This window comes from Dendropsophus ebraccatus, chromosome 8 (assembly GCF_027789765.1).
Source record: "Dendropsophus ebraccatus isolate aDenEbr1 chromosome 8, aDenEbr1.pat, whole genome shotgun sequence".
Classification (NCBI taxonomy): Eukaryota; Metazoa; Chordata; class Amphibia; order Anura; family Hylidae; genus Dendropsophus; species Dendropsophus ebraccatus.
This window is the reverse complement of record NC_091461.1, coordinates 85,806,874-85,834,546: the sequence shown is the minus strand read 5'-3', so window position 1 is coordinate 85,834,546 and position 27,673 is coordinate 85,806,874. Positions and strand designations below refer to the sequence as shown.

Here is a 27,673-nt window from a genome sequence, read left to right as displayed (position 1 = left end):
CTGAAGACATATCTATAAACTACTTTTTAATCCAGGAAAATCTTCTCAAAATTTAGGAGTCTTCTTATATGCAGTGTCGTCTTATAGGGCAGGTGCTGAAAAGCTTCGGCACTGGACTAGAGAAACTGCAGTCGCCGCATACGGTGGGGGGAGCTCAAAAACGTTGGCATTCCCGCCCTATGCGGTGACCATATGAAGTGCAGAGCAAGCTGCAGGCGTATGGGGTATGGAAAAAAAGAGATACAGTAGAGTGGCACCAAGAAAAACACACCTCTTTCACCAGTCTTGCCCGACCTTGTATCCTACCAGTATTACTGTACCCGTTCTCTACCTCTCAGATCTTGCTGCTTGCTGATGTATTTTATTCATTTTTATTTGGTGTGCATTAGAAGAGGGGTAGTCTTATTTGGCAAGTATATCCCAAACTCTATATTTTAACTGGAAAAGTTGGGGCTCTCAAAAGACCCTGAATGAGTCTAGAGGATTATGTTAACCCACTGGAAGCCAAAAAGGCCTTCTGGCCTTTACTGCTATGGTACACATCAGAAACCTGTAAACAATGAAGGATGATACAGTGTAGTAAAATACGCTATCACATACACAGAAACCAGAGATAAACAAAAAAGGCCATTCTGTCTATGTATGACAGATGCTGCTGTAAAGCATCCATCACAGGCAACAGTTTAATGGAAACATAACTACAGTAGAATATCATGACATATCCGTTAAACAGATGCCATAATAGTCTAAAGATAACAACACGGCATCCATCACAGCCTTATATTACCATACATGAAAAGATCATTTTCCACCAAGAAAGCTGGTGCATTTTATAAAGTCCTACTTACTTGCATGTCTCCATTCAGGATCCCATACACTTCCTTGGAGTCTATGAAGGTCTGATAAACCTGTCTCTGCTCATCTGTCAGGCGGCAAAACAGAACCTAAAAGCACAAGGGTAAAACTAATAAGACAAAGCTCTACTATTTCTTATAAAAAGCAAAATACATTGACTTTGTTGCTAACCTGTTCATTTTTATCAGGAAGTGAGAGACTCATCTTCACATCTGCCTTCATACGTCTTAGGAGATAAGGATTTATGGTGTCACGCAGAACGCAGGCACATTTGTATGCAGTTTTTACCTACAATATAAAATTTACGTTACTTTATCATTTTACTTTGTTCCAAAGACACTCTGTCAATGACAGGTTATACTAATCCTGATGGCTAAGAACAGCAACAGCCCTCACAGCCTCCAAAAGCTTCAGGCAATTGTTAGAAGTACTAATTAACCAAAATTGCCTGTGTAACCTACACCTGAAGGACGAAAACCCCAAATCCTACCAACAGCTGTCACACTCGCATCTTTTCCATTACAACTGAACTTATTCTTTCAGGGCTTTTTTTTAACACAAATAAATGTTTCATATGTCCCTGAGGTAAATTAGTTTATTAAAGGCTCATGGATTAAAGAGATTAAGATTAAAAGGAGTTGTTCCATCCATATGCCTTAAAGCAGCATAGACCTTCAATAACTGCCTACTCAACATTCATCTGACAGTCTCTCTTTCTGAGCCTCTCATAATCATGGTTGGAAAGCTCAGCTCCGATTCACTTCCATGGCCATGGGTGCTGAGATGATCTCCAGGGTAAGATCTGTTTCCCTTGGCAGTTACAACTGTATCTAGTGGTAACAAGTAGTAGTTACCAATGGAGGCTTGGGCACAACATGAACAGAGACTAAAAAAAATGGTATTATACAATACATATTTTTGTCTACTACTGGGGTCTTCATACCTGAACAGGAGAAGCATTTGAGTAACCTCCCATAGTGATGGGAACAGAGAACTGCTCCATGAATACTGGGAGGGTACCAAGTTTTCCAGGGAAAACAAAGTCAAACAGGGACCACAGCTCTCGCAAATTATTTTGCATCGGAGAACCTGACAGAATTATGCGATGTGGAGTACGAAACTGGTAAAAAAATAAAAGAGCATATAAAGCATTAGTAAAGAGAGTTATTTTAATCTTTTCAAAATCTTAAACCCCTAATGACCAAGGTGTATTTGGCATTTAGCGAAGGAACAATATGGCAAAGTTAAAATGCTTTTTTGTTTGGTAATCAATATAGTTTAATTGTTTCGGAATTTTACCATGGCTGTATCTAATATTATAAGTTAACAGCCGAAGAGTGCAGTATGTAAAATATATCCCTCCCTTTCAGAGATTGAAGGCAGGATTCGGCACAGAGACTGTGCGGAGGGTTTCTGCACGGTATCTCAGCGCCGATTCCATAGTGTGAACAGGGCCTTGGAAGCTCAAAAGAAACTTAAAGAGACACTGTCCCAAAAACAAAACCTTTTGACATGTCAGAGTTGCACACTTCTGTTTCTGTCTGTATCTTGGCCATGGCAGTAAACACCTGTATATTGTGGATAGTGGTAATGGATGTGCTGGCCATTTTATTTTGTTTTTCTGTGCTACATGTAAGGGTTGTATGGCTACATCTATATGGCTGTGCAACTTCACCCATCCCCTGTGGGTGTTTTAAGCAGAGACTAGATGGATCCTGCATGCCCAGTGTGTAGGCTTACTATTAGCCCAAGAGGCCAATGTCAGTGTAGGACCATCTCTCATAGGTTCACCTTAACGTGGTGAGATGGTATCAAATTTGATCATATGGTTTGCTAAGAACTTAAAGCGTAACTGTCATGTTTTTTTTATTGCAGAAATCAGTAGTATAAGCGATTTTAAGAAACTCTGTAATAGGTTTCATCAGCATAAGCGATTTTAAGAAACTCTGTAATAGGTTTCATCAGCCAAAAAAGCCTCCTTCTGTACTCAAGAAGCAATCTCCCAGCCTCCCCCCCTGACTTCTTATCTGTGCATTATCAGGCAAACACGTCTTCATTACAGAGAAGCCAGTGACGACGGGTTCTGCTCTCTCCATTGTAAGACTATGAAGGGGGGAGGGGCTGAGGGAGATGAGGGAGCAGGAAGAGGTGACATGAAGGTCAGCTGTTTGTAGACTCTCTGGGCACCTAAAACGCTAAATTCAGGTGTCAGAAAGGTCAGTGCTTATCTATGAACTTACTGAGAGAAGATTGCAGGGTGTTGTGCTTTGCAGAAATCCTCCGTGCTCAGTCACTCCTAACAGCCCCTCCCCTCTCCATAGCCACATAATGGAGACAGAAATCCTGCTTCATTTGATGTGAGGGGGGAGGCTGGGAGATTGCTTTTTCAGTACATAAAACCTATTACAGAGTTTCTTAAAATCGCTTGTACTGTTGATATTTAATGTTTTCAGAAAAATGGCCCTGAAATGACAGTATCGCTTTAAATTTTTGGTCCATTTTTACTATAGCAGTTTTGCCATTCTTAATATCTATATACAGTATGTCTTAGTAATTACAGGTTGCTGTTGCACTCTTCTGTTTTTGTCTGTATCTTTGACATGGCAGCACGCACCTGCATAGTGGTATTGGTTGTGCGCCACCATTTTTGATTTTCCATGTCAAAGGTTTTGATTGGTCAGGGTCTGAGAGTTTAGACTCTGACTGATCATAAGAATGATCTGGGAGAAGCTTCACTCCACAGATGTGCATTCCTATCCCGCCTCTGTGTCAAGTGCCAAGACGGACTCATAATGAAAGTCTATGGGGCAAGTCTTTTTCACTGATAGATTGGGGAGCGGACTGCACGGCATTTCTCTCTGACATGGCAAAAGTATTTTAAGGGTGCTTTAACACTGTGCAGTTTTTGCTGCAGCTTTGAAGCCAAAACCAGATGTGGAACATAATGAATATAAAGAACAAATGCCTCTTTACTTATATTGACTCCTATGATGAGTAGATTACAAAAATAAATAAAATAGTATTCAAGAGTGGATGTTCACTTCAGTGCAATGCTCTAAAATAATTTTTAACATCTGGCAGTGATTTGTGTACTCACTTGCTTACATGCCATTGTTACAGCTGCATTGGGATTACGGATCTTGTGCCCCTCATCCAAGATGACATAGTGCCAATGATATTTCAGCAGTTCTTCTTGCAATAAGCGTACATTTGAGTAAGAGGTAATAAGAATACCACGGCTGTTACCTATTTCCCCAATTAATTTAGCCTGTGAATAATTGAAAACAACTATTTACATTAAATTACTTTAAAGTCCGGGCACTTAAAAAAAACAAAACTGACAGCTGGCAAGAGAAACATGATAACCAAACACTACTTACCTCTCCATGAGCCCATGAAGCGCCATGCTTAGTTTCTCCTTATATGCCGCACACCATATAAGGCCCCCATAGTAACCTCCACACAGTATTTAACCCGCACAGTGCCCCCCTTACAGCCTTCACACAAAGTACATCACAATATTATAATACAGAGCTCTCAGACCTTCCTGAATGCAACTGGCATAATGACATTATGCCAAAGTTGTCCCAGCTGTCTGTCTGTGCTCTCCTATCTACCTGTCAGGTAGAAACGAGAGCACAGAGCTGATCACTGCATGCTCACCACTGTATTCAATGCTATTGTGTCCTGAGTATGCAGACAGAAATGAAACTTATGTGCCATCAATTACCAAAATAGCCAATGTGACAATTATAATTTGTCTTAAAGAAGACCTGTCACCCGCCCCCCCCCACCCCCCCCGTGCCGGGGTGACAGGCTCCTGACCCCCTGCTAGATCCCCCTATACTCACCTAATCGCGCCGGGTCCAGCTTCCTGATGCGGTCGGGTCACGGAGATATCAGCTCCCAAAGCCCGGCGCGCGCGCACACAGCAGAGTCTGACGCTCATAGAGAATGAATGGGGAGTCCGATGCTCCGTCATTCTCTATGGGCATCGGACTCTCCTGTCAGCGCACGCGCCGGGCTTCGGGAGCTGAAATCTCTGTGACCCGACCGCATCAGGAAGCTGGACCCGGCGCGATTAGGTAAGTATAGGGCGCTCTAACGGGGGGTCGGGAGCCTGTCACCCCGCCACGGGGGGGGTGACAGGTATCCTTTAAATAAAGCAAAAAAACTGTAAAATATCAGAGAAATAATGTGGTTAGGTCACCTTTTTACCAGCAAAGCTCCCAGTGTCGTGAAGTATAGCTGCACGAAATTGAGGCCACCAAGTATGAAACTCCTTTACCCACTGGTGCATGACAGTGGCTGGGCACACAATGATACTAGGACCCAAGCCTTCATATCTATAATAAATAAAGAATGAATATATATGTATATTTTGCAGTTTGTACAAGGTTTTATTGTTCAACCAATATCATTGTTGACTGTATTGAGAATCAGTATATAATTTTGACAAAAACACACACTGCCTAGCATATACGTTAAATGGCGGTAGTGTGCATACCAGGGGCGTATAGGATCTACCCACACTGAGGCACTTACTAACAGCCAGTGGAGAAATCAGTATAAGCAACATAACATCTCCCAATTTTTCCAAGTACACCTGTGTAACATTATTTAAGGTTTTAACAATAAAATATCTGCCCTAGTAAAATAAGGGTTAATATATTTCTCGGTACACAGATATACATATATTATTCATTGTACAGTTTCTCTATTATATTAATAATCTCTTAGCAGCACTGTGTCCATGACATATCCACATCTCTGCTACCAAAGAAGGTACCAAGCAGTCAGTGGGAAGACAAATGCTGAATCGAAGACACAGATGCGCAAGCCAAGAATTCATTACTAGTGTGAGCTCTTTAATTTCCTGTGCCCTGCAATTCCCCTCCCTGTCATAAACTGACTTTAAAGCAACCCCCTCCCCAGTAAGCGAATTAAAGGAGCTATCTAATTGAAATGCGGTGAATAATTCAGCAGGCCCGCCCTCTCTGTAATAATGCTAATGAAATATTCATGGATGCCTCAGACTGGCAGTCTACAGGGCAGCCACTTGCCTGTAATCAGAGCCTCGTGTCCTTATCCGGCTGTAGCTCAAGCCTGCCAGGAAGGCAATTATCTGGATGGTCTTGCCCAATCCCATTTCATCTCCCAAAATGCCTCCTGCCTGTTGGCAATGTAGTTCCCAAAGCCACCGAACACCTGTCTGCTGGTACCTGTAGGAAAAAAACGGATGAAAAAAAAAAAAGACGACAAAGTGACAAAATAAAAATTTTAACAGAAACAGAAATCTATCCAGACGTGTTACTATTACTATGTGGCAGACATGCTGTGGATTTTCCATTTGGATTTGCGGGTGGAAAACAGCGCATTACAAAAAGAGGAAATGTTAGCAAATCACATCCACGCTACAGAAAGAAATCTTTGTGAAAACCGACCTGCAATGTTATTTTATGTTATGGATATTTTATGTTATGGATATCTACCATGGATGCATAGCGTGAAGTCCACATGTAACAAAGGGACACATTTTGTTGCTAGTCTGAATTTTCTCTGATCCACTTGGATACACCTTACATGTGCTAGAACTATGGATCTCTCATAACAATATCGGCTTGAAGTTAATAGTAATAAGTAGAGATGAGCACAACTTGAGCATGCTCGAGTCCAATCGTTCAGCATTTGAATAGAGTTGGCTAAAGACTTGGGTGCAGCCCTAGGAATGAATACGATTGGAGTATGCTCAAGTAGCGCTCATCTCTAGTAATAAGTGATTGCTTCAATGCATTTAAAGGTGGAGTGAACAGCAACACAGTATAGTCTAATAAGCAGCAGTTAGTAAAATGTTCTTTATTTGTGTATCCCTGGGTACTGACAGTTGTTTCATTTGTCATGAGATATCTCATTCACTACAAAGCAAGAAAGTGATTTATCAAAGCCTTTTCTAAAAAGCTCTAGACTTATTCAGGAGCAAGGGGATTCCATAACCTGCCCAAACTATGAGATCAGATAATGTGGTCTAATGTGTATGGAAGCAAAATGACAGAAGAGAAGAACTGGTTGAACAGAAGCCCATACACTGACCTCTACACAATTCTATTTTTTTCTGCATAAGGAGCAGATGCGAGAACCACTTATAGCAACTAGCTGCTTCACAGTGCACATAAACCATTGCCCCCTTTCCTCTACAATTCAGTCTAGGTAAATGCACATCTTTAACATAGTTCTGACCAACTAAGCAGGATGATCTGGATTACAGGTCCCCCAGATAGAGAAGTGTTCAGAACTGTACTGCAGTGAGTGAAATTGTTAGAGGACAGATAAAGAAACAGGATGGTAAATGGTAAGATGAATTAAACATGTGCTAACCATTAATAAACAATGCTGTTTCCCAGGCTGCAATCTATGAAGACCTTCTGGAATATCACTTTCTCATTTATTGGGTTGGACTTGTTTATAGCTCATAAGCTATACTCTTGCTATTTATGGGTAGACATGGACAGCTGGCTCTGTATCACATATGTAGTAAAAGTGTCCCGTGTGCATGACAGCAGCTCCTCAACAAAACACACAACCATCAGGAAGGACAGCATCTGACTGCAGAGAAGTATTCATATGGCTGTATTCAAATGGTTGATACACTTTTAGGACTAAATGGCTGATACTTGGTCTAATCTGAGTAAGAATAAATCCAAACCCCCCAAAACTATTAGTTCTTACTTGTACAGCTTTTTCCACAGAGACCCGGGTATGCAGAAACCCTCATCAAATTCCACATCGCTGTCCTCAGACTCCTCCACCATACTCCGCTGCTCTGCCTCCTTAGCTTGCTGTTTTTGAAACTGCCTGAAATAAACAATAAAGAAAATACAAGTGAATGTAAATTTTGTGTCTGTATATAAGACTGGATATTATGGCACCATAAGGCCTTCCATGCTGCTGCTGCTTAGGGTGTGTATGAAGACACAGAAGTGCAGGGCCTCCTGTTCTGTGTGAGCACAGTAAGTGGCAGTCACCATAGATGTTAGGCTTCACCCACTAGCTCAGAGGCAACTTAAAGGGGGTATCCAGCGCTAGAAAAAAATGGCCACTATTCTCCCTCTCTTGTCTCCAGTTCAGGTGTGGTTTGCAATTAAGCTCCATTTACTTCAATGGAACGGAGTTTAAAGGAGACCTGTCACCCCCCGTGCCGGGTTGACAGGCTCCCGACCCCCAGCTAGATCCCCTTATACGTACCTCATCCCGCTGAGTCCCGCTGCAGGAGCCGGTCCCGAGGCGCCCCGGCAGCGGGACTCGGCGGGATGAGGTACGTATAAGGGGATCTAACTGAGGTCGGAAGCCTGTCACCCCGACACGGGGGGGTGACAGGTCCTCTTTAAAACCCCACCCAATCTGGAGACAAGAGAGGGGAAAAAGTGGCCATGTTTTTGTAGTGCTGGATAACGCTTTTAAAATGACATGAAACCAGTAAGGCAGAAACTCAATGCATTATACAAGATATTTTATGGCCAGAAATGATGCTATCAATACACCAATAGGGGTACTAAAACTTTACAATTCTTGTGCGAATATGAGAGAACCCCCCCCCCCCCAACACACACACTTATGATGAGTAAAATCAACAAATAAGAAAAAGATGCAAAAAGTGTCACTAAATTTTGCATAGATCAACAGTACAGGTGAATAGTGAATATCACCTGAACATAGATTAGAGAAATATGCTTCCTTCTTCAATTATCAATCTTCCCTCTCCCACTTCCTCATCATATTGCGACTTTTGATCCATGAGCTAACTAGAAGTCTATGGAGGGAGAGGAGGAACAGGGGGAGCACAGAGAAAGAGAGGGGGGGAGGGAGCTAAAGACAACTTGCAAAGCAAAAGTCTATAGAAATATACCATATATAAGATTAATAAATGGCCAGATATGGTGCTACTCCTCAAATTCACACAGGGCAGCCTATCCTGAAAAGTCGCCTAAATGGACAAGTACACTTCCTTCACATGACAGTATTCACATTGGTATTTTGTATCAGTATTAGTAAGCCAAGACAATGTACCGTATCCGATGCTTGTATAGCTTGGCGTCCCCATCATCTCTGCACCGTTTACCCTTTGACAGTCGAGGAATCTCTTCATCATCAGAACTTGGAAGAAACTCTGGGTCCATACCCCGACGCCGTGGCCTTTTTTTAACTCTTTTCGGCTGAAGAGGTTTTAGCTCATAGTCAGAGCCGGGGCTATCATGCATTCTCTCGTCTTCCTCATCCTCCTCCATGTTCTGTTCCCTTTCATCAGGTGAATACACAGACCCCTCACTCTCATCTCCTTGACTGCCTTGTGTGGACAGGGGATCTATTTTTTTACGTGGGATTCCTGTCCTGAATTGAGTCTGCAAGGCTTTGCTCTGTAATTTTTTCATTCTTTTCTTTAACCTTTTCTCAGCAGATGGAATGGCGGTATTTTTATTTACAGGCTTTACAGCTTTATTATCCTTCTTAGGGTCTGGTTTCTTTCTGTCTTTTTTGGGAGTAAAGGGACGTTTCCTCTGTGCTGCCATTTGGGCTTGATCAGCTAGATACTTCTCAAAATCTGAGCTCTCATTTAACATCAGCTTTCTCTGTTTACGTTCCTCTTTTGGGGGTATCTTAGTGCCAAAGGGTGTCATCTGTCCTGTGCGGATGAGCTCTTCCCATTCGTTATCTTGGGATGGCATCAACATACTGCCCAAAGATGTGGGCAATACATCTAATGAAATAAACAAATATGTACATGTATATGTTCTATTCCAAGATCACAGAAACTGATACAAAGTTTTCATGTGTTCTATAAAGTGACAAAGGAGACATGACTAGAGGCTGACTGCTCACCATCTTCAGTATCATCTAACTGCTGCTGCTCAGGTTCACTCTCCTCCTGGTTGTCACCCAGCGCTGCTCTTAGGCGTCTCTGCTTAGCCTTGATTTTTTTCAGCTGCTGTTCCTAAAAGGGTAAAATCCATACATGGCGAACATATCAGTTGTCATGCAATAGAACTTTTTCTGCCATATATTTTAAGGGGATATAGAAACCATGCATAGATCTCATGAGAATCAGCAGAAGAAATTATGCTAGAGACTTTTCAGGTATGTCAGTAGATCCTCAGCTGATCGCTGTCACCTTTACAATAATTACACCTTTATTAGCGCAGAAGCATTTATAGCAATGCTCATGCGTAAAAGGCCCTTACCCTAAGCCCCATTGTTATGATGTTATTGAGATGTGTATTCTTTGTCGCTGAAATATCAAGGGAACATCCACACAATTGTGTCTGAACTGATTACTGTTCCCACCTCTTGTGGTAACAGTCATTGGAGCAGGGCTGTTGACAACAGGCAATATGGGCAGACAGCCCTAGGGTCATTTTAAAGTACTCAGTGCTTCCTAAGCATATAGGATCCAGTGAAATGTCATAGATAAAAGGCTTCTTCTCTGTAGTTCAAAAGGGAAGTTCAACTGTCCTTTTTCCACTGACTGCACAGCTATCAGTGGAAAGTACTTATGTGTAGACTGGTTAAATTTTAAGATTTGGGGCCTCAACTAGTCTAGCAAAATTAAATCTGTGATTTAATTGGGTGCTATGGGCAAAACTTTACTTAGAGATGATGTTGATAAATGAGGCCTACACTGACACTTTTCACTTGGATTCTTCAACACTGACATGAAAAACAACTCTTAAAAGGGAACCTGTTACCTACTTTTCTGGCAGCATATGCTACAGTGACAGTATCACTGATTTTAACTGTGAAGGTGATATTTAAATGTATAGGGGGCAATGTATCAATGGAGACTCTTGATTGTTGTGATTGTTGTGTTTTGTTGGTCTACTTTTCATTGCCCCTGTTAGATAGAATCCTACTCCACACTGATGAGGGGCAATACCCTGAAACTGCTGTCTGTGGATGAATTCCTGGCTTTGGTAATTCCCTTGTCATGTCGCAATACTCGCTACAGAGTTAGAATTTGACGCAAAAGGGGCCACCTTGGTATTCCCCTATTTCCCTGTTCCAATACTCACAACTGAATGGGAATTAAAGGACAACTCTGGCGGGACCCCCCCCCCCCCCCCAAAAAAAAAAAAAAAAATAGACACACACAGACACCATACTCACCATCCCTCTGGTGACAATCGCCACTCCATTCGCCCGCCGTCCGCCTCACCGTCACCGCCGTCCAGCGATGTCTCTGACTTCCGGGTCTTGGGGATGGAAAAGGCTGCCAGTGCGCTTGCGCACCGGCTGCCTTTTCATTGGCTGGAGCGCATCATATGGCTTCCAGCAACCTCAGCCAATCAGGGCTGAACAAGCTGGAAGCCATGTTATGCGCTCCAGCCAATGAAAAGGCTGCTGGTGCGCATGTGCACCAGCAGCCTTTTCCGTCCCATTCACTCTCCATGAAGACGCCGAGGAGGAAGAAGACCCGGACCGCCCCCCGGCTCTGACGTCGTCGTCACCAGATGCCGCCCGGGAGAAGAGGACGGTGACGACCGTAATAGGTAATGTATACATTCTTTAACTTCCGGGCGGGGGTCTGAAAGTGGGGGAAGGGGGCCAGACCGGGTATTTAACCACATTACAAAGTTATATAACTTTGTAATGTGTGTTAAATAAGCTAAAAAAAAAAAATTTCGCCGGAGTTGTCCTTTAAGTGCTATGTATCAGGGTGGTTTGGTGATCTCCCCACTGGAAGGCACCCCTTTGCAACAGGTTCCTTCCCTGGAGGGATATCTGGCTATTCCCGTGTTTTAAGACTCGCAACTGAGGCTTTCTGCATATTTAACCCCTAGATGACCCTGGGCGCACCCGTATGTCTTGGATCGCCTAGTATGTCTTGGACCGCGGTCCCGGGTGCCGCTTGTACCACGGAAACGCGGCTGATCGCAGTCTGATCGCCGTGCCCTTTAATTAAGTTTTCAGATGCAGCTGTCTAAGTTGACAGCTGCATCTGAAAACTTACTGCATCCCTGGTGTCTAGTGGATGCTATCGCGGAGGGGCGATCCTTGCTTCTGACCTGGGCCCTGGTCTGCGCCGTAATGGCGCTGATCACAGCTCGGCACTCTATTGTTTTCGGCTGACAAGCAGCCGTAAGCAATCGGGTGCTGATCTCATGGATCTATGCAGTATTACTATACTATAGATCTCAATGAGAGATCAGTATACTTATACTAGAAGTCCCCCAGGGGGGCTTTTAGTATAAGTGTAAAAAAGTGTTATTAATAAAAAGCCCCCTCCCATAATAAAAGTTTGAATCACCCCCCTTTTACCATGTTATAAATAAAAATAAATAAACAATCATGTTTAGTATCGCCGTGCATAATCGCCCAAAATATTAATTTAATTTATCCCTGATCTCCCATGGTAAACAGTGTAAGCGCAAAAAATCCCAAATAAAAAGCGATCAAAAAGTCGCATATGCGCAATCAAGGTACTGATAGAAAGAACACATCATGGCGCAAAAAATTACACCTCACACAGCTCCATAGACCAAAGGATAAAAGCGTTATAAACATGGTAATAGAGCAATTTTAAGGAACATATATTTGTTAACAATGGTTTGATTTTTTTAAAAGCCATCAAATAAAATAAAAGTTATACATGTTACATATCGTTCTAATCGTAACTACTTGAGGAACATAAATAACAAGACAGTCTTAACCTAGGGCGAACGGCGTAAAAACAAAAAAAAAACAAATAAAAAAAATGCGGTTTTCCATTTTCACCACACATTTAATTTTTTCTGCTATTGTATTGTACTTTATGAAAAAAATTCAGCCTGTCATTGCAAAGTACAATTAGTAGTACAAAAAAAAGGGCTCATGTGGGTTTCTAGTTGTAAAAATGCAAGTGCTATGGCCTTTTAAGCACAAGGAGGAAAAAACGAAAGCGCAAAAATTTTAATTGTCACAGTTAAATGGTATGATAGGTATATGATGTTGTATATTCAGACTCATTGTTTAATTCTTGAAGCAATAAGAAGCAAAGTAAAAGAATAACATTCACGAAATGCAGGAGCCTCCCTGCTCTTTTGGTGCTGATTGGCGGCTTTCTCCCTACTGATATGTGTAAGAAGAAATCTGTCAATCAGCGGGAACATATCATATCATCAGTACATTAGTCTTCCGTCACATAACTAGCTGTATGCGGTAGAGACTAAAGTGTGACCAAATGACACCATAATCCTACATAACATATATTGTTTATATCAGCGTCAGACAGGGCAGACTGAAGTGGGTGACAGGTCTCAGTTATCTATTAAAAAAAAAAAAACAACATAAAATGGTCACTAACTTTATTGTGTTTCTGCCGCTTCACAGAGTCCAGTTTCCTACTAATCTCTTTACATGTTGCAGCTTGTGGTGAAAGTTGATCAATGATTTTGTTGATTTGCTTTAAGGAGATGAGACAAGAACTGTAAAGAAAAAAAATAAATAAACGCAAATTCGCAAAACCTGCTGTTTATTTCCCTTCAGCTATAAACTACTATGACATCTGATGAATTTCCATATATCTGAACTTAGCAGTAAATGTGTTAATGAATCTTCTTTCTGTCAAGCTGATAACAGATCTCTCGAGGAAGCTGTATTATTACTAAATGAAAACTGTCGAGCTTATGTGTCTATTGTTATTAATTACTAGTTTCTCTTATTGTTCAGATCTGCGGCGATGTCTTGGTGTAGCGCCCCTCTCCATGTCCCATGAGCCACACTCTCGTCTTTGTTCTAAAATCCAGGGTTTAAGTTAAAGGGGAATATCGTTGATTTTTTTCCTCCTCAAATAAATGGGCATTGGCATGGGTAAGTCATGCAGATTTGTAATTCACTTCTATTTATCAAGTCTTATCAGCTGCTGTATGTCATGCAAGTTTTCTTTCCAGTCTGACAGGATGCTCTCTGCTGCCACCTCTGTCCATGACAGGAACTGTCCAATGCAGGAAAAGTTTTCCTTGGGGATTTGCTACTGATCTGGACAGTTCCTGTTACAGACATAGGTGGCACCCTGTCAAGTTAAAAGAATACACCATTCCCTGCAGGGAGGGGACAACCAGAGATTTTTAAATAGATGCAAATTACAAATCTATATAACTTATGCCAGTTTATTTGACCCCTTAAAGCTGCTGGGACCAAGTGATTGTCAATGAAACTGGAATATTGCTGCAGAGTATGAACAATAAGGTATACAAGTATGCACAGACATAATAAAACCTACCCCCCTAACAATTACATACATCCTTATATTCCTTTCAGTAAACAGAAAAAAAAGTTATCACAAAACTACATATGGTTCATATATATGTAGTAATGGCTCATTATTATGGCCATATTACAGCTTCATGTGTGATAAAGATACCTAGTGCCAAAGACAAAATGGAAACCCATTCTGGGTGATGATGAAAGTCCCTCTGTAAGCATTATCCCCCTGCGCAGGATCAAATTCTATCTGTGACACTAAATGATCAGTCAACACATGAAGCTGTAGTATGGATATGCTAACAAGCCTATATACAGTAGATTTCATACTCTCATTTCCGCTAAACTAGGCACATTTTTTATTCAGAGGACAAAGAATGCCCACTACAAAGTTTACTCAAGTTTTAGTCGATCTGGGAGATAACGCTGCAAAGTCTAAACAGTGGGTACTTACCTGCATTGAAGCGTACCTGTCATTATGAAAAAACTTTTGACATGTCAAAGACGTGTCAAAAGTTTTAATCGGTCCAGGTCTGAGTGCTTAGACCCGTACCAATCGGGAGAAAGAGCGGGGAGAGGAAAGCAGCTCCATAAGAACCCAAGTCCAACTCATTTTTTAAATTCAGAGCCAGAGTGGACGCGCTGCAGCATGTCTTCTACCCACTCTATCTCCCGATCGGTATGGGTCTGAGCACTTGGACCCGGACCAATCAAAACTTTTGACATGTCTCTATGACATGTCAAAAAAATTTTATAACGTCAGATACACTTTAATGTATATTGTTTCAGAAGTTTATATCTCCTCTTACCTCAACTCATCCTTAAGTTCTTGCTGTTCCCTCTCAGCTTCAGCTACACGTGCAGCTCGAGTAGCCTCATTTATGGCATTATCAACTTGCTGCAGGACTCCCTGCTCCAGCACTTCTTGGTCGTACACTGCCAAACCAAGTCCCTGGAGTTCCAGCGCTTGCTGTTCTGTTTCCACAGCCTGGATCTGATGGCGATCAATCTGTAGAGTAGACTGTAATTTTCTTGTTGGCGCTTCGCTGGCATGAGGAAAATTAAAATGGCTTGAAGTGGTTGATGGTCCCGGACAATCATGGCTGTTTTGTGGCTCTGCAAAGTCTGATAGTTGTTCCTCCATGGGTGACATTTCCTCTGGCATTCTGTACACAGATGGAGAACTTAATGAATGTTTACTGTGTAATGCACATGGATCATACATATCAATGTATAAATGATAGTCCAAGTGCCTGGACATCCCAGCCCACCTCCTCTTAAGCTACACCCCTGGCTTACTTGCATCCCCCCCCCCTTACCTGTGATTTCTCTATCCTCATGGCACCACAGGTCCAATAATGGACAGGAAAATGGATGTTCTTTATATGTAAGCAGAACATGTGAGGAATGAGGAACCCCATTTTACCAATTACAGGTGATACCATTATTACCCCCCTTGTGGGTGGAGGATGTGTGTTTTGTGGCAAGCCCCTTTAACTGATGTATGTGATAATGTTGGGACAGTAGGTATGGAGCAGGCTCGGAAGCAGTGTTCTGAGCTGTTCCTACTGTTAAAGGGAATGTGTCAGCTGCAATTCCCATTCCAAACCTCTGACACTGTTAGATAGCTGTTATATTAGGGAGACATATGGTACCTTTCAAATAACTGTCCGTGCTTTCATAATTTACAAAAATGCTTTTATCCCATATTGCAAAGAGTCAAAGAGGCTTTCCCGAACTCCTGAAGTGCAGTTAGCTGAATCACCTCCTTACTCCCCCTCCTATACCTGATCCTGCCTGGAACTGGGTAGACACGAGACATTGCAGCTTGCAGCTTTCCAAAAGTTTGGAAAACTTTCTTTGACTATTTGTGCTGGAAAATAAAAGCATTTTTTTCCACATTCTAGAAGCACCGACAGATATATGAAAGGTACCATGTGTCTTTTTGACCTTACAGCTATGTAACAGTGACAGCAGTTTGGAATGTAAATTACAGTTGACAGATTCACTTTAAAAGCTGTCACGCACTGCTGCAGCCAGGATTGGACACAGCGCTGTCAACAAAGCAAACTTTATTATACGTTTTTATTTTTAGTAAATAATATTAAGGACATAATAAATTCTACATTACAGTAACTGTACTGATTCACAGAATAAAGATATAATGGTATTCCCAGGTGTAAAACACAAGACAGAACTTAGGCTTTTTTTGTTTTATCTTAAAGGGGTTGTCAAAACTTAGAAGAACGTGGACACTTTCTTCCAGAAACAACACCATTGCCCAGTTTGGTTTTGTAACTTAGCGCCACTGAAGTAAACGGAGCTGAATGGCAATACCAAACACAATCCAGGGACAGGCTGTTTTTGTAAGAATCCTGGATCACTCATTTAAAAGACTTTGGGAGGCATTTTAACATGATAAAGATATATTCATACCGGAATGAGATACTTTTCTGATTCCCTCAAGTTAAGAAAACCAGCAACAATCACGCAGCAATCTGAACATACTCTATTGCATTTTTTATCACTAAATTTCCCCCGTAAGTGGGGATGATATATTATCCCCAGTGACAGTGTGCCTGTGCCTGCTCCTGTTAGCGCTGTGCAGCAGGGCTAAATCCATTGTGTCCTGTAAACAATTTGGTAGGTTCAAATCAGCATCATTCAGGGCCATCTCAGATTCTGTCTGACACTTCAGATAGAGCCTGATGGGTCCAGTGCACAACACACACCAATGGAGCAGGGCAGCCCCCATTGACTTTAACAGGGTCTGTTCAGATGGCTGGTGTCAACTCTTTTACAGGATTTTAAACAGAATAAAGATTGCTACATACTGGTTAAAGGGGATCTGTCATGATGTGTGCTGACCCAACCAGTATGACCCAATCACTATGGCTGCTTTGGTAACCAGAAAGGCAGCATAAGGTGGGGGTCTCCATGTGAAACATAGCAGAAAGATGGCACAGCTGCTCTGGAGGTATGATGTGCCCATAGTGACAGACATTACATTATACAGGGCACCAGCTCCCTCACATCACACACACACACACACACACACACACACACACACACACACACACACTAGCAGCCTCCTCTCCTCTCTGCCACCACGTGAACTCAACAATAATGTTTAATATAATCATATTCATACAATGACTATGAGCGTGTCCGGCTCTTTACCTCACAACACGTTACCATACGGCACAGAGGGCGGCGCAATCCCCACACACACACTACACACACCGCATCTCCCCAGTCACCTAGTCGCTGTGTGAGCGGAGACTTATATTCGGCACACGGTCCGGCACCAGGTTCCTTGTCTCTGTCCGGCAGCAGCTTACACAACCAGTAACTTCCGGTCGTGACGTCACACACATGCGCCGCTGTCTCGACAGGCGCCGACTGGGGGGTGGCCGGGGGGCGGCGCTGCTATGGTCGCTGGAGTCTGGTGTCCGCTACCTCCGTATTAGCAGGTTACTCCGTATTAGCAGGTTACAGGTGACTGTTACCTATTGCTGGGTACGTGTATTACTAGCAGAAGTTCTTACATTATTGGGAACATTCCCTTCACAGTGTAAGAAAACAAAATCAAAGCATGCATTCCCCTACTGTGTCAGAGTGCTGCATAGTATACCTACAGGATGCCACAGTGCTACATAGTATACCCAGAGGATACCACAGTGCTACATAGTATACCTACAGGATGCCACAGTGCTACATAGTATACCCAGAGGATGCCACAGTGCTACATAGTATACCTACAGGATGCCACAGTGCTACATAGTATACCCAGAGGATGCCACAGTGCTACATAGTATACCTACAGGATGCCACAGTGCTACATAGTATACCTACAGGATGCCACAGTGCTACATAGTATACCTACAGGATGCCACAGTGCTACATAGTATACCTACAGGATGCCACAGTGCTACATAGTATACCTACAGGATACCACAGTGCTACATAGTATACCTACAGGATACCACAGTGCTACATAGTATACCTACAGGATACCACAGTGCTACATAGTATACCTACAGGATACCACAGTGCTACATAGTATACCTACAGGATACCACAGTGCTACATAGTATACCCAGAGGATACCACAGTGCTACATAGTATACATACGGGATGCCACAGTGCTACATAGTATACCTACAGGATACCACAGTGCTATATAGTATACCTGCAGGATGCCACAGTGCTACATAGTATACCTACAGGATGCCACAGTGCTACATAGTATGCCTACAGGATGCCACAGTGCTACATAGTATACCTACAGGATGCCACAGTGCTGCATAGTATACATACGGGATGCCACAGTGCTACATAGTATACCTACAGGATGCCACAGTGCTACATAGTATACCTACAGGATGCCACAGTGCTACATAGTATACCTACAGGATGCCACAGTGCTACATAGTATACCCAGAGGATACCACAGTGCTGCATAGTATACCTACAGGATGCCACAGTGCTGCATAGTATACCTACAGGATGCCACAGTGCTACATAGTATACATACGGGATGCCACAGTGCTACATAGTATACCTACAGGATGCCACAGTGCTACATAGTATACCTACAGGATGCCACAGTGCTACATAGTATACATACAGGATGCCACAGTGCTACATAGTATACCTACAGGATGCCACAGTGCTACATAGTATACCTACAGGATGCCACAGTGCTACATAGTATACCTACAGGATACCACAGTGCTACATAGTATACCTACAGGATGCCACAGTGCTGCATAGTATACCTACAGGATGCCACAGTGCTGCATAGTATACCTACAGGATACCACAGTGCTACATAGTATACCCAGAGGATACCACAGTGCTACATAGTATACCTACAGGATGCCACAGTGCTACATAGTATACCTACGGGATGCCACAGTGCTACATAGTATACCTACAGGATGCCACAGTGCTACATAGTATACCTACAGGATGCCACAGTGCTACATAGTATACATACGGGATGCCACAGTGCTACATAGTATACCCAGAGGATACCACAGTGCTAGATAGTATACCTACAGGATACCACAGTGCTACATAGTATACCTACAGGATGCCACAGTGCTACATAGTATACCCAGAGGATGCCACAGTGCTACATAGTATACCTACAGGATACCACAGTGCTACATAGTATACCTACAGGATGCCACAGTGCTGCATAGTATACATACGGGATGCCACAGTGCTACATAGTATACCTACAGGATGCCACAGTGCTGCATAGTATACATACGGGATGCCACAGTGCTACATAGTATACCTACAGGATGCCACAGTGCTACATAGTATACCTACAGGATGCCACAGTGCTACATAGTATACCTACAGGATGCCACAGTGCTACATAGTATACCCAGAGGATACCACAGTGCTGCATAGTATACCTACAGGATGCCACAGTGCTGCATAGTATACCTACAGGATGCCACAGTGCTACATAGTATACATACGGGATGCCACAGTGCTACATAGTATACCTACAGGATGCCACAGTGCTACATAGTATACCTACAGGATGCCACAGTGCTACATAGTATACATACAGGATGCCACAGTGCTACATAGTATACCTACAGGATGCCACAGTGCTACATAGTATACCTACAGGATGCCACAGTGCTACATAGTATACCTACAGGATACCACAGTGCTACATAGTATACCTACAGGATGCCACAGTGCTGCATAGTATACCTACAGGATGCCACAGTGCTACATAGTATACCTACAGGATACCACAGTGCTACATAGTATACCCAGAGGATACCACAGTGCTACATAGTATACCTACAGGATGCCACAGTGCTACATAGTATACCTACGGGATGCCACAGTGCTACATAGTATACCTACAGGATGCCACAGTGCTACATAGTATACCTACAGGATGCCACAGTGCTACATAGTATACATACGGGATGCCACAGTGCTACATAGTATACCCAGAGGATACCACAGTGCTAGATAGTATACCTACAGGATACCACAGTGCTACATAGTATACCTACAGGATGCCACAGTGCTACATAGTATACCCAGAGGATGCCACAGTGCTACATAGTATACCTACAGGATACCACAGTGCTACATAGTATACCTACAGGATGCCACAGTGCTGCATAGTATACATACGGGATGCCACAGTGCTACATAGTATACCTACAGGATGCCACAGTGCTGCATAGTATACATACGGGATGCCACAGTGCTACATAGTATACCTACATGATGCCACAGTGCTACATAGTATACCTACAGGATGCCACAGTGCTACATAGTATACCCAGAGGATACCACAGTGCTACATAGTATACCCAGAGGATACCACAGTGCTACATAGTATACCTACAGGATTCCACAGTGCTACATAGTATACATACGGGATGCCACAGTGCTGCATAGTATACATACAGGATGCCACAGTGCTACATAGTATACCTACAGGATGCCACAGTGCTGCATAGTATACCTACAGGATACCACAGTGCTACATAGTATACCCAGAGGATACCACAGTGCTACATAGTATACCTACAGGATGCCACAGTGCTACATAGTATACATACGGGATGCCACAGTGCTACATAGTATACCTACAGGATGCCACAGTGCTACATAGTATACCTACAGGATGCCACAGTGCTACATAGTATACATACGGGATGCCACAGTGCTACATAGTATACCCAGAGGATACCACAGTGCTAGATAGTATACCTACAGGATACCACAGTGCTACATAGTATACCTACAGGATGCCACAGTGCTACATAGTATACCCAGAGGATGCCACAGTGCTACATAGTATACCTACAGGATACCACAGTGCTACATAGTATACCTACAGGATGCCACAGTGCTGCATAGTATACATACGGGATGCCACAGTGCTACATAGTATACCTACAGGATGCCACAGTGCTGCATAGTATACATACGGGATGCCACAGTGCTACATAGTATACCTACATGATGCCACAGTGCTACATAGTATACCTACAGGATGCCACAGTGCTACATAGTATACCCAGAGGATACTACAGTGCTACATAGTATACCCAGAGGATGCCACAGTGCTACATAGTATACCTACAGAATGCCACAGTGCTGCATAGTATACATACGGGATGCCACAGTGCTACATAGTATACCCAGAGGATACCACAGTGCTACATAGTATACATACAGGATGCCACAGTGCTACATAGTATACCTACAGGATGCCACAGTGCTACATAGTATACCTACAGGATGCCACAGTGCTGCATAGTATACATACGGGATGCCACAGTGCTACATAGTATACCTACAGGATGCCACAGTGCTGCATAGTATACCTACAGGATGCCACAGTGCTGCATAGTATACCTACAGGATGCCACAGTGCTACATAGTATACCTACAGGATACCACAGTGCTACATAGTATACCTACAGGATGCCACAGTGCTACATAGTATACCCAGAGGATACCACAGTGCTACATAGTATACCTACAGAATGCCACAGTGCTGCATAGTATACATACGGGATGCCACAGTGCTACATAGTATACCCAGAGGATACCACAGTGCTACATAGTATACCTACAGGATGCCACAGTGCTGCGTAGTATACATACGGGATGCCACAGTGCTACATAGTATACCTACAGGATGCCACAGTGCTGCATAGTATACATACGGGATGCCACAGTGCTACATAGTATACCCAGAGGATACCACAGTGCTACATAGTATACCTACAGGATGCCACAGTGCTACATAGTATACCCAGAGGATACCACAGTGCTACATAGTATACCTACAGGATACCACAGTGCTTTATTGTATACCTACAGGAAGCCACAGTGCTACATAGTATACCCAGAGGATGCCACAGTGCTACATAGTATACCTACAGGATGCCACAGTGCTGCATAGTATACCTACAGGATGCCACAGTGCTACATAGTATACCTACAGGATACCACAGTGCTACATAGTATACCCAGAGGATACCACAGTGCTACATAGTATACCTACAGGATACCACAGTGCTACATAGTATACCCAGAGGATACCACAGTGCTAGATAGTATACCTACAGGATGCCACAGTGCTACATAGTATACCCAGAGGATGCCACAGTGCTACATAGTATACCTACAGGATGCCACAGTGCTACATAGTATACCTACAGGATGCCACAGTGCTGCATAGTATACATACCTGATGCCACAGTGCTACATAGTATACCTGCAGGATGCCACAGTGCTGCATAGTATACATACGGGATGCCACAGTGCTACATAGTATACCCAGAGGATACCACAGTGCTACATAGTATACACAGAGGATGCCACAGTGCTACATAGTATACATACGGGATGCCACAGTGCTACATAGTATACCTACAGGATACCACAATGCTACATAGTATACCTACAGGATGCCACAGTGCTACATAGTATACCTACAGGATGCCACAGTGCTACATAGTATACCCAGAGGATACCACAGTGCTACATAGTATACCTACAGGGTGCCACAGTGCTACATAGTATACCTACAGGATGCCACAGTGCTACCATAGTATCACATACGGGATGCCACAGTGCTACATAGTATACCTACAGGATGCCACAGTGCTACATAGTATCATACGGGATGCCACAGTGCTACATAGTATACCTACAGGATGCCACAGTGCTACATAGTATACCCAGCGGATACCACAGTGCTACTAGTATACCTACAGGATACCACAGTGCTTTATAGTATACCTTACAGGATGCCACAGTGCTACATAGTATACCTACAGGCTGCCACAGTGCTGCATAGTATACTACAGGATGCCACAGTGCTGCATAGTATACCTACAGGATGCCACAGTGCTACATAGTATACCTACAGGATACCACAGTGCTACATAGTATACCTACAGGATGCCACAGTGCTGCATAGTATACCTACAGGATGCCACAGTGCTACATAGTATACCTACAGGATGCCACAGTGCTGCATAGTATACATACGGGATGCCACAGTGCTACATAGTATACCTACAGGATGCCACAGTGCTACATAGTATACCCAGAGGATACCACAGTGCTACATAGTATACACAGAGGATGCCACAGTGCTACATAGTATACATACGGGATGCCACAGTGCTACATAGTATACCTACAGGATAACACAATGCTACATAGTATACCTACAGGATGCCACAGTGCTACATAGTATACCCAGAGGATGCCACAGTGCTACATAGTATGCCCAGAGGATGCCACAGTGCTACATAGTATACATACGGGATGCCACAGTGCTACATAGTATACCTACAGGATACCACAGTGCTACATAGTATACCTACAGGATGCCTTAGTGCTACATAGTATACCCAGAGGATACCACAGTGCTACATAGTATACCTACAGGATACCACAGTGCTTTATAGTATACCTACAGGATGCCACAGTGCTACATAGTATACCCAGAGGATGCCACAGTGCAATAGTATACCTACAGGATGCCACAGTGCTGCATTGTATACCTACAGGATGCCACAGTGTACATAGTATACCTACAGGATACCACAGTGTACATAGTATACCCAGAGGATACCACAGTGCTAGATAGTATACCTACAGGATGCCCACAGTGCTACATAGTATAACATACGGGATGCCACAGTGCTACATAGTATACCTACAGGATGCCACAGTGCTGCATAGTATACCTACAGGGTGCCACAGTGCTACAAAGTATACCTACAGGATGCCACAGTGCTACATAGTATACATACGGGATGCCACAGTGCTACATAGTATACCTACAGGATCCACAGTGCTACATTAGTATACATACGGGCTGCCACAGTGCTACATAGTATACCTACAGGATGCCACAGTGCTACATAGTATACCCAGAGGATACCACAGTGCCTACATAGTATACCTACAGGATACCACAGTGCTTTATAGTATACCCTACAGGATGCCACAGTGCTACATAGTATACCCAGAGGATGCCACAGTGCTACATAGTATACCTACAGGATGCCACAGTGCTGCATAGTATACCTACAGGATACCACAGTGCTACATAGTATACCTACAGGATGCCACAGTGCTACATAGTATACCTACAGGATGCCACAGTGCTGCATAGTATACCTACAGGATGCCACAGTGCTACATAGTATACCTACAGGATGCCACAGTGCTGCATAGTATACATACGGGATGCCACAGTGCTACATAGTATACCTACAGGATGCCACAGTGCTACATAGTATACCTACAGGATGCCACAGTGCTACATAGTATACCCAGAGGATACCACAGTGCTACATAGTATACCTACAGGGTGCCACAGTGCTACATAGTATACCTACAGGATGCCACAGTGCTACATAGTATACCCAGAGGATACCACAGTGCTACATAGTATACCTACAGGGTGCCACAGTGCTACATAGTATACCTACAGGATGCCACAGTGCTACATAGTATACATTACGGGATGCCACAGTGCTACATAGTATACCTACAGGATGCCACAGTGCCTACATAGTATACATACAGGGATGCCACAGTGCTACATAGTATACCTACAGGATGCCACAGTGCTACATAGTATACCCAGAGGATGCCACAGTGCTACATAGTATACTCCAGGGATGCCACAGTGCTACATAGTATACCTACAGGATGCCACAGTGCTACATAGTATACCTACAGGATACCACAGTGCTACATAGTATACCTACAGGATACCACAGTGCTACATAGTATACCTACAGGATGCCACAGTGCTACATAGTATACCTACAGGATGCCACAGTGCTACATAGTATTCCCAGAGGATGCCACAGTGCTACATAGTATACCTACAGGATGCCACAGTGCTGCATAGTATACCTACAGGATGCCACAGTGCTACATAGTATACCTACAGGATACCACAGTGCTAATAGTATACCAACGGGATGCCACAGTGTCTACATAGTATACCTACAGGATGCCACAGTGCTACATAGTATACATACGGGATGCCACAGTGCTACATAGTATACCTACAGGATGCCACAGTGCTTCATAGTATACCTACAGGATGCCACAGTGCTACATAGTATACCTACAGGATGCCACAGTGCTACATAGTATACATACGGGATGCCACAGTGCTACATAGTATACCTACAGGATGCCACAGTGCTACATAGTATACCTACAGGATGCCACAGTGCTACATAGTATACCTACAGGATGCCACAGTGCTACATAGTATACATTACGGGATGCCACAGTGCTACATAGTATACCTACAGGATAGCCACAGTGCTCCCATAGTATACCTACAGGATGTCACAGTGCTACCATAGTATACCCTAGAGGATGCCACAGTGCTACATAGTATACCTACAGGATACCACAGTGCTACATAGTATACCTACAGGATGCCTTAGTGCTACATAGTATACCCAGAGGATACCACAGTGCTACATAGTATACCTACAGGATACCACAGTGCTTTATAGTATACCTACAGGATGCCACAGTGCTACATAGTATACCCAGAGGATGCCACAGTGCTACATAGTATACCTACAGGATGCCACAGTGCTGCATAGTATACCTACAGGATGCCACAGTGCTACATAGTATACCTACAGGATACCACAGTGCTACATAGTATACCCAGAGGATACCACAGTGCTAGATAGTATACCTACAGGATGCCACAGTGCTACATAGTATACATACGGGATGCCACAGTGCTACATAGTATACCTACAGGATGCCACAGTGCTGCATAGTATACCTACAGGGTGCCACAGTGCTACATAGTATACCTACAGGATGCCACAGTGCTACATAGTATACATACGGGATGCCACAGTGCTACATAGTATACCTACAGGATGCCACAGTGCTACATAGTATACATACGGGATGCCACAGTGCTACATAGTATACCTACAGGATGCCACAGTGCTACATAGTATACCCAGAGGATACCACAGTGCTACATAGTATACCTACAGGATTACCAACAGTGCTTATAGTATACCTACAGGATGCCACAGTGCTACATAGTATACCCAGAGGATGCCACAGTGCTACATAGTATACCTACAGGATGCCACAGTGCTGCCATAGTATACCTACAGGATAACCACAGTGCTACATAGTATACCTACAGGATGCCACAGTGCTTACCAGTTAGTATACCTACAGGATGCACAGTGCTACATAGTATACCTACAGGATGCCACAGTGCTGCATAGTAATACATACGGATGCCACAGTGCTACCTAGTATACCTACAGGATGCCACAGTGCTACCATAGTATACCTACAGGATGCCACTAGTGCTACATAGTATACCCAGAGGATACCACAGTGTACAATAGTATACCCTACAGGTGTGCACAGTGCTACATAGTATACCTACAGGATTCCACAGTGCTACATAGTATATATACGGGATGCCACAGTGCTACATAGTATACCTACAGGATGCCACAGTGCTACACAGTATACATACGGGATGCCACAGTGCTACATAGTATACCTACAGGATGCCACAGTGCTACATAGTATACCCAGAGGATACCACAGTGCTACATAGTATACCCAGAGGATGCCACAGTGCTACATAGTATACCCAGAGGATGCCACAGTGCTACATAGTATACATACGGGATGCCATAGTGCTACATAGTATACCTACAGGATACCACAGTGCTACATAGTATACCTACAGGATGCCACAGTGCTACATAGTATACCTACAGGATGCCACAGTGCTACATAGTATACCTACAGGATGCCACAGTGCTACATATTATTCCCAGAGGATGCCACAGTGCTACATAGTATACCTACAGGATGCCACGGTGCTGCATAGTATACCTACAGGATGCCACAGTGCTACATAGTATACCTACAGGATGCCACAGTGCTGCATAGTATACATACGGGATGCCACAGTGCTACATAGTATACCTACAGGATGCCACAGTGCTACATAGTATACCCAGAGGATACCACAGTGCTACATAGTATACCCAGAGGATGTCACAGTGCTACATAGTATACATACGGGATGCCACAGTGCTACATAGTATACCTAAAGGATACCACAGTGCTACATAGTATTCCTACAGGATGCCACAGTGCTACATAGTATACCCAGAGGATACCACAGTGCTACATAGTATACCTACAGGATGCCACAGTGCTACATAGTATACCTACAGGATGCCACAGTGCTACATAGTATACATACGGGATGCCACAGTGCTACATAGTATACCTACAGGATGCCACAGTGCTACATAGTATACATACGGGATGCCACAGTGCTACATAGTATACCTACAGGATGCCACAGTGCTACATAGTATACCCAGAGGATGCCACAGTGCTACATAGTATACATACGGGATGCCACAGTGCTACATAGTATACCTACAGGATACCACAGTGCTACATAGTATACCTACAGGATGCCACAGTGCTACATAGTATACCCAGAGGATACCACAGT

At 43.4% G+C, this 27,673-nt stretch overlaps 1 protein-coding gene across 3 annotated transcripts in view; it reads right to left on the bottom strand.

Moving 5' to 3' along the window:
• ERCC6 (ERCC excision repair 6, chromatin remodeling factor) overlaps positions 1 to 27,673 on the bottom strand; it is a 48,232-nt gene that overhangs the window by 11,006 nt on the left and 9,553 nt on the right. Inside the window, exons 1-12 of one of the 3 annotated variants that reach the window (XM_069980824.1) lie at positions 17,346 to 17,446; positions 14,895 to 15,251; positions 13,187 to 13,307; positions 9,730 to 9,841; positions 8,920 to 9,607; positions 7,582 to 7,707; positions 5,919 to 6,077; positions 5,066 to 5,201; positions 3,953 to 4,123; positions 1,799 to 1,975; positions 1,027 to 1,143; positions 849 to 944 (exon numbers count right to left, since the gene is read on the bottom strand). In XM_069980824.1, the coding sequence (XP_069836925.1) occupies positions 849 to 944; positions 1,027 to 1,143; positions 1,799 to 1,975; positions 3,953 to 4,123; positions 5,066 to 5,201; positions 5,919 to 6,077; positions 7,582 to 7,707; positions 8,920 to 9,607; positions 9,730 to 9,841; positions 13,187 to 13,307; positions 14,895 to 15,250 (2,259 nt within the window). In that variant the 5' untranslated portion in view covers position 15,251; positions 17,346 to 17,446. The other 2 variants (XM_069980825.1, XM_069980826.1) reach the window with 2 other exon arrangements.